A 15,031-nucleotide genomic window follows, 5' to 3' on the forward strand; every position below is an offset into this window, starting at 1 on the left:
TGAGTGGTACTTTATAAATCAAAGAAACTTTTTATTTGCCCAGTTCTTGAGGTTCAAGGGCCTCTTAGGCTCTGTCATGAAAATGGAAATATGGTGTAATAGAGTAGACATAGTGAGACAAGAGGCCAGGAAACAGAGAAAGGTTTGTGGATTTTTTTTTTTTTTTTTTTTAAATTTAACAACCCTCTTCTGAGAATTAGTTAAGGATCCAGAAGAACTATATTAATGCCTCATGAGAGCAGTACTCTCAGTGACCTTTTAATAGGATTGGTCACCTAATGGTTGAGTGGCAGACAAAGTGATGAAAGATTTGACAGAATAGGATTGGCCCAATGCTGAAGAGAACAGAGAGAAAAGGGAAGCTACTTAAGAGAGCAGTGTGGGGTCAGGGGCAGGTAATACGGGAGATGAAAGAGGAAAGAAAGGTAGTTTTCAGTTTTACTGGGACAGTTATAAAGAAATAGGTTGCACAGAGTACAAGCTAGATGCAGGTGAAGCCATAAAGGAGCTAGAAGATTAGAACATATTTCTAAAGTTAGTATGCAACCAAGCAGAGCAATTCAGTCAGAGGCCATGAAAGAAACCAGATTGAATCAGTCAGTTTGGAGAGGAGTTTGAGCCAGAACAGCTGAGTTAAACCAGCCAGCCAGAGTTCAGAAAGAACAAGAAAGGGTGAGCTTACTCATCAGTCTCGGAGGCTAAGAACATTCTAGGCCTAGATAAGATTGTAAGGAGGCGACTAGAAGCTTCCAGGACTAGGCCTAGGTTAGCAGACGGAGCCAGTGAGCTTTGGAGACGACAGTTAGATCAGGTGAATAAAAGTTACTTTGTCAGTATACTGGTTCTAATAATGTGGTAAAGGGCATATAAAATGTGATTATTGAGGGAAAGTGTGTAAAAGGTATAATGACCTTCGTCATGCTGTTTTTTTTATGACATCCTATCAATATTTAATTTCTTCAAAATGAAAAGGCTTACAAAGCATAGAGGAACTATGAACTAGAAGATAGAAGAACCTGAGTGTTGTAAACAAATACATTAACATGTCTTAACATTTTCAGATGTAGGAAAACAGTCATCTTTACTTTGTAGCTATGGGGCAATAACTGTCCACTATGGATGCATACTTTTAAATTTTAGTTTTTGCTTATAGCAGACTTAAAAGACTTTTACTATAAAGATGTAGCCACTTAACTGTTCTGAACTGGGTAGAATTTCACTCCATAGCCCAGGCTGGCCTAAAACTTGTAACAGTCCTCCTGCCTCAACCTCTGGAGTGCTGGAATTACCGGTGGTCAGCTACCATATCTAACCCTTTTAGTGTATTGACTTTCTCTCCTGTAAGGACTTAGGTCTTGGCTTTGGTTCAGATTCCTCATCACCACTAGTAGAAGGCTTATTACTGCCTCCTCATTGTTCTGCCAATGTTACCAAATGTATTTTAGCTTCATCAGTCCTGTTTTTTCCAGTGATTGTTGACAAATAGTACTTATGTTTATTACTACTTGTTTCCTCTAGAATTAATAATCATCTTGCTGTAGAGTTCACAAATAAGTGAGCATGGACCACGGGTGTCATCTTGGTGTGCTTTCTGCTGCGATACAGGGAGATTCTGGGATCATAAAGAACCCTATTGTTTTGTGATCAGTGGTTTAGTTTGGGGACAGATAGTATGCTTCAGAGTAATTATGGTACTTTTATGTTAATAATTGTTGAGATTAAGTGGGTCCTCTGACATAACCAAGGTAGACTGTGCTGTTTTTCATTTACAAGTATTAAATTTTTAAAAATCACATTTATTTATGTATTTATTTGTATGTGCAAGTGCTCGTGTGTGTATGTGTGTGTGTACACGCACACACATATATGTGTGTGAATATGGAAGTCAGAGGACATTTTATAGTAATTGGTTCTCTCCTTCTACCGTATAGGACCTGGGAATTAAACTCAAGTTATTAGGCTTGGTGGCAAGTACCTTTCCCTGCTGAGCCAACTTGCTGGTTTTACAAGTATTACATTTATTGGTGAATGTTGTTATGTGAGAGAGACTTGATTTTGAGATACTTTGTTTTTGGAAGACATTTAGGTAAACTATATGAATTTGTAAGTTCATGGTAGACCTGTTAGTATGTTTCTATATGTATTTGTTGGTAATGATACTGTACCTTTCAGTGGGAATTCAAAATCAGCACAAATGTATATACATTAGTTACTATTCACTAATATTAATACACACAATGTATTTCATTGGTTTTCAGGTTCTTGAAGAAGCAGAGGCCCAACATTTGTATCAGTCCATTTTACCTGACATGGTGAAAATTGCACTCTGTCTGCCAAATATTTGCACCCAGGTTAGTAAATGTAACTTCCTCAGTGCTTTCCTTGGACTCACATGGCAGAGCTGGGAAAGAGGGTTCTGCTAAAGAATGGGACAGCTTTGCTGCCCTGGAAAAGTCAGAGGCTAGAGAGGACACTGCCAGAGAACATGAAAGATGCATCACTCAATTTCCAGCGTCCTTTCCACTGCTGCACTTTGTTTACTCAGACTCCTTTTCTTCCGTTTGTTTAAACAATGTCTTTTAGAAACCATTATTTTAAAACAAACTAGTGGTTTGATATATTTTTTCAAGATTATTTAAAACTACCTACGTTTCTCACCTTTCTATAAAATGATACATTGCTATAACGGTTGAATTCATGGTACTTTTTAACTTTTAAAACTAAAAGAGCCAGGCAATGGTGGCGCACGCCTTTAATCCCAGCACTTGAAAGGCAGGGGCAGGCAGATTTCTGAGTTCAAGGCCAGCCTAGTCTACAGATGGAGTTCCAGGAAAGCCAAGGCTACACAGAGAAACTCTGCCTCAAAACAAAACAAAAAACAAAACAAAACAGAAAGATAGAAAAGAAAGGAGGGAGAAGAGAGAAAGAAAGGAAAAAGAGAAAAGAAAAAAGTACTATATTACATCATTGTGTTTGGAATGCATTAATTATATGTTGCTCCCTAACAGATAACCTCAAAGCTTTAGTAATTTAAAATAGTAGACATGCACCATCTTAGTTTCTGGTGGTCATGAATTTAAGAGCAACTTGCTGAGTAAGTGTGGCTTATAGTCTCCCTTGTGGTTGCAGTCAGGATGTCAGTGAGGACAGTGGCCATCTAAAGCATGTGCTGGTTAGGTGTCCTTAAGGCTTGGTAGCTGACTTCCTCAGAGCATAGGGAAGCTGCTGTGCCTTTCAATGCCAGATCTTATCCTGTGTCACTTCTGCTAGTTTTCTGCTTATTGGAAGCTACTCATTTAGTCTAAACCATACCCGGGGAGAGAGAAATTAGACTCCTCCAGGTTTTTTTTTAATGTAATCTTTATTATTTTTTTGATAATTCCATATATGTAAACAATGTATTTTGGTCATATTCTTCACTCCCCTCAGGGCCTCCTTTCAGATGCCTTCCCTGTTACCTTCCCAACATCATATACTCATTATTTTTTCCTTTTTTATGATGCACTAAATCTAATTAGTGCTGCCTGTGTGTGCACGTGTGTGTGCACGTGTGTGTGCACATGTGTGTGTGTGTTCACATGGCTGTGGAATGTCAATGGAGACTCCATAAAGAAGAAGTATTAAGGAGCTTGTGAACACACTGTAAACTCTGTAGAAGGTTGTGATTTTGTTTTTCATAGTTTTTTCTCTTCTATTTCTAGGGTTAGCTCACTATACTCTATTGCTAGCCAGGATTCTGCTCACACTGGTTCCACAGGAGCCCTGTGGATATTTTAGGCTGAACCATTTCTGGGTGTATAGGATGATAGCACTCATTGCACATCTAAAACTTAGAAGCACATATCCTGGGGATAGCCACAGATATCCTAAACATGTCCAGGTGCCTACTTGGGGCCATGTTTTTTTCAGTCACGATCCGATGAATGTTCTCCATTATGCCGTGTTGATTATTAGCACTAGCATTTTACTGTGATGTTTCCAAGGCTACCTAACTTGGGTTTCACCTCAGCAATGCACTATGCCTGATATAAAGGTTGCTGTTATTAAATAGAGAAATATATCTTAAAACAGCTCTTGTTACTTGTCTTGGAAGCTGCTTGCTAATCCTCTTCATCCTTTTCCCTTACTCTGCTTGCTTTGAGTCACATTAATTTATGTGTGTGCAGCTTCTCATCCTGGCTTAGATTCCCTTTGTTCTTTCCTTACTATATTGATGGGGAGAAAGTTTTAATCTCGAGCTCTAGCTGGGTTGCCAGTAAGTCTTGTTTCACCAAGTGTGAGCTTTTTTGCAGCTCTTCTCACCCAGAGAACAAGAAATTACTTATTCTTTTTTAAAAAACTATTTGATAAGGGATAAATATTTTTGTGTCAAGTCGATTAAGCCTAAAATATTTACTAATTGAAATAATTTTTATTGATAACTTGGTAAATTATAGTTAAAAGGTGGAATCATCTCCAAAAACAAAACAAGCAACAAGGTAGAATTAATCACGAGTGTGTTTTAAGCTGTTTACACTCTGTGGCCTTGCCTTGTAAGTCAGTGTTTTGAAGAGAAAATAGAGATCACTGTGAGCTTTCTCATTACTCTGCCTTGCCTTGTGTTTTCTTTTTTCTTTTCTTTTCTCTTATTTGCTTACCCTTGAATTTTTTTTAGAAGAAAGAGTTGAATCATAAGTTTAACTTTTTTTCTTACCATCAAACTGTTGCTCTTGCACCAGCATGTTTCCTGTGACTTCTGACGGTGCAGTTCTGCTGTGTTAACTGCACTTGGGTGGTGGTGCCTTCAGTGTGACCAGGATGGATCCCTTGAGGCAGCTGGCTTGAGACTTGTATGGACAGCAGCACTCTTGGTTCTGAGTATAGCTGAAAGGGAGAAGGGAAGATCTCTGAGACTCTAAGGGGATTGATTATTTTAAACTCCGCAACTCAAGGACACTGCTAGATGACGGTCTTTCATTTTACCAGCATGTATTTAAAACCACAGTTTAAGCATTTAAATTAGAACAAAGCACACTGAACACAATGCTCAGATCCTATGTCTTGTACTTACAGCTCATGATGTTGAGGTTGGTGCAAGAAGACATTTTAGATTAAAAAACTGAAGGAAAATGTCCTGTGTCATCCCTGACTTGGGGTGTTTGATTATGTAGAAAACGCCTTCATTCTTACAAGTTTCATATAGTTAGTTCTATGTGGCAAACTTCACATGTTCTGTTAAATGCTTAGTATTTGGTTCTCATAAGGAAATTATTAATAGGCAGTTTGATTTAGAATAAGAGGGAATTGACTATTTATTCACTCATATTAATTTTATTTATGACTAAGAGAAAGTACTTCATTGTAACATTTTTAATGTAAACATAACTTATATAAAATAATAGTTAAACTCAGGGTTACATTTTTATTCTCTCTTTTTAAAATTATATTTACAATGGCAATTTGTTGTTTATTTGTTGAGGCAGTCTTGGTTTTCACTCCTAAGTAATATTTTATGTTCTCTTCATGTCATTATTGATTAGAAATCTGCACCTTGTCCAATAAGTGCATTTTTCCAACATCTCTGATAATCAGCCCTTGACTTTCACAGTATTGCTGATTTAAGGGCTCTAGAGTAGCTTGAAATTATTCCTGCCTTAATTTAGAAAATGTGATTTGGTTCCTCTGTCTTCAGAATTGCTAAACTAATTATTGCTTTCCTCATCTGTATTTTTGTTTTCCTCCATCAGCCAATACCCCTCCTGAAACAGAAGATGAATCATTCTGTCACGATGTCACAGGAACAGATCGCCAGTCTTTTAGCTAATGCTTTCTTCTGCACATTCCCTCGACGGAATGCCAAGATGAAATCAGAGTATTCTAGTTACCCAGACATTAACTTCAACCGGTATGTTTTCAGAGAGTAACTCATGAAGCGTGGAAGGAACAGATGTTTTTGAATGATTTATCATAGGGTTAATAAACACTTTATTTAGGTTATGTTTTGACCTTTTTTTTTTTTTGCATGATAATTAAAGATCACTGAGGTAAAGAGCTTGAATGGAATCTTGGAGTCAGTAAATCACAACCAGGTTTCCTCTCAGTTACTCCAGTGACTGTGTTCCTCTCTGCTCTGCTCTTAAGACAGACCATCCTCCTCTGAATGCTTGTGTTCCATCTGCTACTTTTTTTGACTATTCATTAGAGTGTTGCATGTTATAATCCTATGCCGAAACAATTTTTAAAATGGGAATAAAGGCCTTCATTTTTGTAAAGATCTTACATAAGTATATAAGGTCACTGGGCAGGGTGGCACGTAGCTTTAATCCCAGCATTTCAAAGAGTTCAGAGGCAGGTGAATCACTGTCAGCTCAAGGCCAGCCTGGTATACAGAGTTCCAGGCTAGCCAGGGCTACCCAGTAAAACTCTACCTCAAAGCAAAGGATATAAAATCTTGAAGGAAATATATATGTGTGTACATATATATTCTCTGTGTTGTGTATGTGATGACAAGTGGGAGGTGTTTGTATTTTTTAATAGACATTTATCTGTAGTTTGTGAGGAAGATAAAGGAATATTCAAATTATTTGTCAGATTAACACATTATAAAACTGTCAATAAAGTTTTAGACTTCAGCTACTTTCCAAATGAGTATTCTGTCATCTGCGCCAATGAAAGCATTATAAGAAACTTCATTTGCAAATAAATACCATGTTTCCCCCCTTTATTCGCCGTCCTAATTCTTCAGCTCTCAGTTTTTCTTGCTTTGAGCATATCTTTATGGAATTTGAATAGAGTATGAATTTTTCCCTAGTAAAGGGCAAGCCTTCAGAAAACTCTTATGTGCTCCTTCTTCGTGTTAGGTAGAGAGTAATGTTCAGTTGTACTGTCTATAATCACCTGTGCTTTGGTTCTGAGGGTGTGTTACTGTAGGCAGTGTGCCAGTTAGGTATGGCCATACCATAAGCATAGAAAACATATCTCAAAACAGTTTTATCTTCAAAGTAGAATGCTGCAGTGGAGCCACTTATTGTAACTTACCTTTTTGTAATAGTGTAGTTTCTTTAAAACTTACCTTTAGATTTTAAAAACCGTTGCAGAAATAAAACCCAAGAGTTCTTGTATACAACTCACTTAGTTTCACTTTAACATCTTTTGTTCCATAGTAAAAATAATCACAACTGGGCAGTTAATCCTGGTTTAACACAATTAGTTGGCCTGCATTGCAGCCTTATGAATTCTTACAGTTTTTCTATTACCCCTTTTCCTAATCTATCTCATAACTAGTATCTTATATTACATGTGTCTGCTTAGATTCCTCCAACCAGTTTCTTAGAATTTTTCCTTCCTTTTATGACTTTAACCTCTTTGAAGAGGTCATTAGTCATCTTGTAAAATGTTTTCCATCTGCTTGGCTAATGTTATTTTACAATTAGAATGAGGTCATGCTTTTTTTGGTTGTTGTTGTTGCTTTTATTTTCTGAGATAAGGTCTCAAGGCTGACCTCAAATTCTCAATGATTGTCCTTCCTCAGTCTCCCTGGTGCTAGAGCCATGACATAGGGCTAGGCCATGGATTTGAGCAGAAATATCACAGAATTGGTCTTGTGTCCTTTTCAGCCCTTCACATTAATGGGTGTATAGTTCATTTTAGGGTTGGTTCAGCTGGCCAAGGTAATGTCTCCTGGGTTCTCCCACTGTAAGAGAACTACCTTCTGTATTTTCTTAGGAAAAGTAAAACACTGCAAATGATCTCACAGTTTTCCGCACTAACTTTATCATCTATTGGTCAATCTTTTGTACATTTATTATATTAGTGTTTGTCGATTGTAATTTTTCTATTTTATTTTCTGTTAACTGGCATTCATTGTAAGGAAGATCTGTTTCTTAACTCCTATTTTTTTAAAAATTACGATGGACTAATGATCTTTATTGTACATCATAAAACTTAATGCAGTTATTCATCTTGTTATTTATAATTTTCTTTGACCATTGAGCCTATTAAAGAAATGGGCTTTTGTACTTTTGACAAAATTCCATCATTTTTTTTCACATTTTTAGAGTCATAAAATGTTCTAGGTTTATATTATCCATTCCCCAGACCTTGAATCAACTATTATTTAAGGGTCCTTGATTCCTTTTATTTAGAGACTAAGATCTGAGTCATTGTTTTCAATGCAATTTATTTTGTATGGGCAGCATTTCTAACAGCTCTGTATGTCAGTGGGGAAGTATATTCGTAATTCTGTACAGTGTCATAATGCTAATTCCAAAGTCCTTGTGTTAAGTCTTTTATAATTACAAAATGCTTCTCTTTCTCTCTAGAGATGAGAAAAATCCTAGAATTCAGCTGATTAGTAACTGGTACAATTTTTTAATTAAAACAAATTAAAACATTTCAGTACATTTATAGGATTTTGGGGTTTTTGGATTTTTCAAGACAGAGTTTCTTTATATAGCCCTGGCTGTCCTAGAACTTGCTCTATAGACTGACCAGGTTGGTCTCAAACTCAGAGATCTACCTGCCCCAGCCTCCTGAGTGCTGGGATTAAAGACATGTGCCACCACTGCCAAGGTCCATTTATTGGGTTTTTAAAGCAAATGAAAAATACGAAATTATTTAAATATAAGAATAGTCTCAGGCCACTCTAATTCTCAAGTTATATTAAGGGCTCTCAAACACTAAGACATGAATGAGAGTTTCTGTTATATACACACTCTGTACTATCAACTCTAAAGGGAGCATTAGCAATAAAAAACATGTTAGCAGTGTAAGAGAATTTCCTTAAAATCCCATTGTTGGCAAACAGGATGGTAGCCTGCTATATGTCATGTGCTCTTTAGTCCCATCAGTGTCCATCGTGAGGAGGGTTTCCAAATTCTAACAATGGTTGAGCTTACAGTGTGGTATTTATTCTGTGTAGCCCAAGTAGACAGTGAGCAGCCACTGTATTTCTCACTGTTTGTTAAGCACACTAGCTAGGGTTACAGAGACCTGACAGGCTGAATCCCTTGTTTTTACTCTTATGTGGAAATTGTCTCATTTTTAAATCTTGTAGCTTTCTGGACTGCCCTTCTTTCTATGTGGCTTTTATTCCTCCTTCAAGATTCATTTCAGAGATCAAAGATCAAGTTTTTAGTTATCTCTGACTTTGTCTGGATAGTATTCTTGAGCCCCGAGTACCTACCTTTGTGAGGTGATGTGTTTTAATAACCCTAACCTAACAAATGACAAGAATAAGTTCCTAACCACTGATATATCTGTTATGGCTCACTGTCCTTCTCTCTGAGGGAGTTTCTAGGCAGGGAAGGTTGTATAGGAATAGAGTTTTGGAGAGCATATAACTCACGTATAGAAATAAATGAGACTTGAACACTGTGTTCTGCTCGGGCCTGTGCTTTTCATGTCTGACTACCTTACAAAAGCAGAGTACTCCGAGAATGCTGAAGAAATGAAAGGCAAAACAAAGTTCCCTTTTCCCTACACTTCTAGAAGATCAAGTACAATCAGCCATTTGTTAAGCCAATTATGTACTATTTTCCTTCCTTCCTTCCCTTTCTCACTTCCTCCTTCTCCCCTCCCTTCCTTCCTTGCTGGTTTTTATTTAGTTATAACTCCTGGCAATTCAGGAGAGAGAGAGAGAGAGAGAGAGAGAGAGAGAGAGAGAGAGAGAGAGAGAGAGAGAGAGAGGGAGAGGTGTTAGTTTAGTCTCAAGTGAGATGTGGCTAGCTACTTGAATGAATATGAAAAATGGTAGAAGTATTCGGTGGGAGGCTGACGTCAATAAATTGAATAAGCCTTTCTTCTTTTATTTATTGTTGTGTTCTTCCAGGCCTGCTTAGTTATGTTAAATACCTCTGACCTTTTCCCCTGCTTGCTTTTCTCAGCCTGAATGTTTATATAAAGGCTTCCAATGTGATTAGCATTGATGCTTCTGAAATCACATGGAAACTAGATGGTCAGAGATAAATTGTGGGCCTCAGCAGTGGGCAGCCAAGGAGGCTTTTACATCTGCCTCTTCCCTGAATCGAAAATGTTGCTGGGGCCATATGGCAGAGTGCCTCACAAAGAAGGACTTTCTGGCTAGATCCCATATCATTACTTACTTCTGTTTTTAAGTGGAGGTTATAGTGCTTTGGGCTTGATTTACTATATACCAGTGGAGTTTAGTCTTAATTTAAAGAGGTGTGTATGCGTGTGTGTGTGTGTGTGTGTGTAATCTAATTCCAGTAATGTTTTCCACTCATGGGAAGATTTTATTTAACCATGTTTCTCTATAAGTATGGAAGGAAAAACACATTAATAACTATCTGACCCTTTACTGACTTCTTCCTTTGACAATGCAAAATGTTTTATTTAGGACAAAGTTAAATTACATGACTATCTTTTTAATGTTGGCTTTTCAAAATAATCTGTAATTATGTAGTGAAGTGTGTAAATGTCTTCTCTACATGAGCAAGGATTATTATGGCCTGGGTTAATGTACAAATTTGTGTACATGTTGCTGCCTGAAAAATACATGTCAGCTTTGTATATCCAGAACTTAGAAAAATCTACAGTAGAAAAAAAGGTGTTGGAAGTTTTAATTAGCTGATACTTGATAACTGTCGGCTCCCCCATCTTTCTCCTTGCTTGTCTGATTGTCTGTGCTTGTGTCTGTCTCACATTCTCTCAGTGTCCAGGCCCAGGTCTCTCAGCCTCACTCCTCCCTCTCTGCTCCTCTTAGGCCTTTCGTCTTTTTCTTTACTCCCAAGGCTCTGTCCTCAGATTGTATTCTCATGATAACATTTTTCATGTCCATTTCCAATGAATTCTGCTATTTTTACATGATACAAAAATAGGATAATTCATTTTATTTGGGTGACAATGCATAGTGGAGCCAAACTGGAGAATTGTCACAAAGATTTTAATCTTATTTCTCCTAATTGACTGTACTACACACACGCACACATGCACACATGCACACAAACGCGCACGCAGAGTTCCTTCTAGGAAAATGAGAAATACAGGACATAATGGTGCACACCTTTCATCTCAGCGCTCTGAGGTAGAGGCAGGTGGATCTCTTTGAGTTTGGGGCCAGTCTGATCTACAAAGGAAGTTCCAGGCCAGCCAGGCTATATATGAAGGAGGAGGAGGAGGACCATAATGATGGTGAGGATGGGCTGAAGGGATGGCTCAGCAAGAAAGGTGCTTGTCATGTAATCCTGCTCTTTGAATTCCATTCCCTGATTCCATGGTAGACAGGAAGAACTGGCTTCCAGAAGTTGTCCCCCGATCCCTACACATATACCAATGACATTTGTGCAGCAGCTGTACATGTATGCATACACAGAACAATATTTTTTTTAAAAAAGAAACTTATGTTTAAAAAATTATATTAAGAAAGGTTATTTGGTTACATAGTATTTCGAAATTGGGCTTGGAATAGTAAATAAATTTAATACATTCAGGAACTGTTTGATTTATATCACTAAGTCAGAATTGGGAATATTTTGCTTGGGTGGTAAGATGGTTGATACAGTGTCATGTAGCTCAAACTATCCTTTAACTCAGTAGCTGAGGTTAATCTTGAACTCTTGATCTTCATGCAATCCTAAATGCTAGGATGAACTACCATGTACTACAATGCACTATCTTGCCCAGCTCTGTACCTTTAAGATTTAAGTTTGTAAAATAAAGTGTTACACTCATTTGTAGTGATAATGATAGCCATATAATATTTTAGAAAATTCCATGTTGCCAAGATAATAAGCTTCTTATCCCAGGGAGCTCCTAAGGTTAATAATTTATGATTATGGCTATGAAATATGAGGGCTTTTATCTGATTTTACAAGTAACTGACCATGTAGGGGACATTTTTTCCTTTGGGGGAATTATTTATTAAGGGCAATTGTCATTTTTTCCTCTTTCCATGATAGTCATTAAAGACTTTCCCCTTAGTTGAATTGTATAGTACATCTGTCCCTAAAGAAAAAAAGGACAGTGCTGTGTTCTCTATTCACATGCCTTTTTTTCTATTGAGTAGTAGTTTTAGAGAGGGATTTTGCGTAGAGGCCAAGTTATTCATTTAGTAAATCATATTTATTGATACAGGATGTTTAATTAAGCGGTCATACGATTTCTTCAGTCGCACTGTCATTTTCTGTTCTAATTAGCATATTACAGAAGAGATCAAGCTGAAACCCTCACTTTTGCAGTCTCTTTTTAGCTTCCAGTTAGATATAAGCATATTTGTGTTAAGTATTTTAGAACAACAAATCTGAAACGAGTAAAGTTACCTTATAGGTGCTATTAAACTGTTTTTTAAAGTAGAGCATATGTTAGGTTAAACTACTGTACAGTACTGGCATTTCTTTTAGGCGATGGTCATACAAATTGTTTCTCCAGAAACTGACTCTGAGTTCAGATCCTTCTACACAGAATTCCTTGCTGTATTTTCTTTCTACTTTCTAGGGTTGTCTGAGAATTGCCTTGCCCCTTTCTACACTCTTACATAAGATTGTACTTCTAATCATGAAAAATGGCACCCATTTTACCACTTTCTAAAGAAGACTTTTACTTGAAGGCTTTCTGGATGTAAAGGCAGAATGCATGACTAGGGGCAGAGACTCTTCATTATTTATAGCCACTGAATCTTCACATGCTTTTTAAATGCCTTTGGAAAGCTAGGTCTTATGCCTAAAAGTGTGCTTTTGTGTGAAATCTTATAATGAACTACTTACTCAGGTCATATGCTTCTAAAGCCCTGCATTTCTTTCCTTCAGATAAATTGAATTACATGTTAACAATAACAATGCCATGCCATTACAAAGAAAACAGAATTAAACCGCGCAAATCAGGGTTGCTGGACACTGCAGCACAGAGAAGGCTTGGCTTTTGTGGCCAAGCAAAGGATCTGTATTAACTCAGAATGTTATGGCAAAGCATCACAGGCTCGGTGGCTCAAACATTGAGGTTTATTTTTTGACAGTTTGGGATCTAGAGATTCCTGCATCAAGGTGCTGGTTTGAGCAAGGTGCCGTTTGAGGTGAGGGTTCTTCATGACTTGTAGACCGTGCCTCCCCCCCCCCCCCGCCCCCTCAAGTCTCAGTTGCTGTCTCTTTTTCTAAGGACCCTAAGACTGTAGGATTTGGACTCTTCTTATCCACCTCAGCGTTTTCCACTGAATACAAGGCCTTATTTCCAAGTAGAGCCTTGTTGGGGGTTTTTAATTCAACACAGGAATATTGGGAAGACAGAAATATCTAGTCCAGAACAGAATCCGTTTAATTACTAGAGACTACTCATTCTGTTCCCAGTGTCTTGCCAGAGCTGTCTGTGACTTGACTCTCATACTTACTTTATTGTAGACAATGAGGATGACAGTTTTTCTGAGTTGTCATTTGTTTAGTTGCATAACTGCTTAGTAATATTATGTATTATAAATAGTACTTGCCATAAAAACTTTAACTGTGGCCCTAATTGACACGGGAGACAAGTTCCTGGAGGAGCAGTAGGTGGAGGAAGAGCAGCATTGCTGGCTCAGCGGATGTGGAGGAGCCTGCTTTCAGCCAGGTCAAGTTCTTTCTAGATACCCTTTGAATCCACATCAGTTTTCTCTCTAGTTCCAGGACTGCCTTCTGCAGGAATTGATTTAGTGTTTGATTGTGAATCACAAAGGCGTTGTAATCCTTTTTCTTTTGACCTCTTTCAGGTTGTTTGAAGGACGTTCGTCAAGAAAACCAGAGAAACTGAAAACACTCTTCTGCTACTTTCGAAGAGTCACAGAGAAAAGTAAATTTCTTTCACACATAACTATAATTTTCCTTGTTGATAGTGGAAATTCAAATCAAATAACCTGGGTTATATTTTATATTTTGAAGTATAATTGCTTGTTTAAACTTAGTTTGACAGTAACAATTTAATATAATCTAGATTTTATACTGTTTATGTAGAGATATAAATATATACTATAATAACCAAAATTAGACCTATGTACTTTGAAATACATACCCAAGGTTTGTTGTGACTCAAAATGACTTTCAAAGGAGAGTGTAATGACCAGAAAATACATTTAGGATGCCTTTTTATTTAAAGAAGCATTAGCTAGCGTAATTTTTGTAGATCGAATCATTTGTTTTTTCTTTTGTTCCTTCTTTCCTGCCTTACTGTCCTACTTTGATCTCTATAACTAATGATAAACACCAAAACAAAAGGCACCCTGGTGGGGGGAGAGGTTATTTTAGCTTACACTTCAGGTCACAGGTCATCACTAGGGAAATCCAGGCAGAAATGGAAACTGTGCCTGATTGCTACTGGCTCAGTGTCTTACACAGCTCAACCCACCTGCTCAAGGATGGTACTGCCCAGAGTAGGCCAGGCCCTCCCTCCCAGTCTGTCAGGAACAGCAACAGACAAATTTGATCTGGATTCCCCAACTAAAATTCCTTCTTCCAGGGTGAATTTATTTGTGTCAAGTTGACAACCAAAACTGAGCAGAACACCCAGTATGAGACTGAGTTACACGTATTGTGCATGTCTCTTTCTCTGTGGGACCTGACTGCTTTACTCTCCCTGATGCAGGCTCTCCTCTGTGAGATAGAAGTGTAGCTATAAGCACTCTACAGGGTAGTTGGGATACTGGGCAAGAGGATGCATGCTTACTATAGTAACTATTGCCAGTAGGTAGACTTTCTTACAAGATAAAGAAAATCAAATTTGCTTAGTCACTTAGGTCTATTGGCCAAGTGAAATGAGCTTTCTTCCTTTCTAGTCTTTAAGCTGTGGGATTGTCTGAAATCACATCTTGAAGTCATTTAAAGATCATTTGCCTCTTTAAGTGCAATGTTGCTAAATATTGGTCAAATTTTTAAAAAGAAGTCTGGTAAAGAACATTTTGATATTTAAGGGAAAACCATATTCTTTTTAATAAAATAGTGTTCATAGCTTCCTTAGTTTTGCACCCTGTACTGAAATGTTAAAGAAGATACAGCATTATCAGGCTTATAAAAACACAATTAAATTAGAATTTTCAATGTGACCTTGGGGCTGAGATGTTTATAAAGTGCTGGCA

The 15,031-nt window shown here is 37.5% G+C and overlaps 1 protein-coding gene across 5 annotated transcripts in view; it reads left to right on the forward strand.

Moving 5' to 3' along the window:
• Parg (poly(ADP-ribose) glycohydrolase) overlaps positions 1–15,031 on the forward strand; it is a 108,542-nt gene that overhangs the window by 42,092 nt on the left and 51,419 nt on the right. For all 5 annotated transcript variants that reach the window (XM_034498044.2, XM_034498043.2, XM_076931434.1 and 2 more), the window contains 3 exons: positions 2,259–2,351; positions 5,727–5,884; positions 13,673–13,752. In XM_034498044.2, the coding sequence (XP_034353935.1) occupies positions 2,259–2,351; positions 5,727–5,884; positions 13,673–13,752 (331 nt within the window). The remainder of the gene's footprint in view (positions 1–2,258; positions 2,352–5,726; positions 5,885–13,672; positions 13,753–15,031) is intronic.

This window comes from Arvicanthis niloticus, chromosome 3 (genome assembly GCF_011762505.2).
Source record: "Arvicanthis niloticus isolate mArvNil1 chromosome 3, mArvNil1.pat.X, whole genome shotgun sequence".
Taxonomy (NCBI): domain Eukaryota; kingdom Metazoa; phylum Chordata; class Mammalia; order Rodentia; family Muridae; genus Arvicanthis; species Arvicanthis niloticus.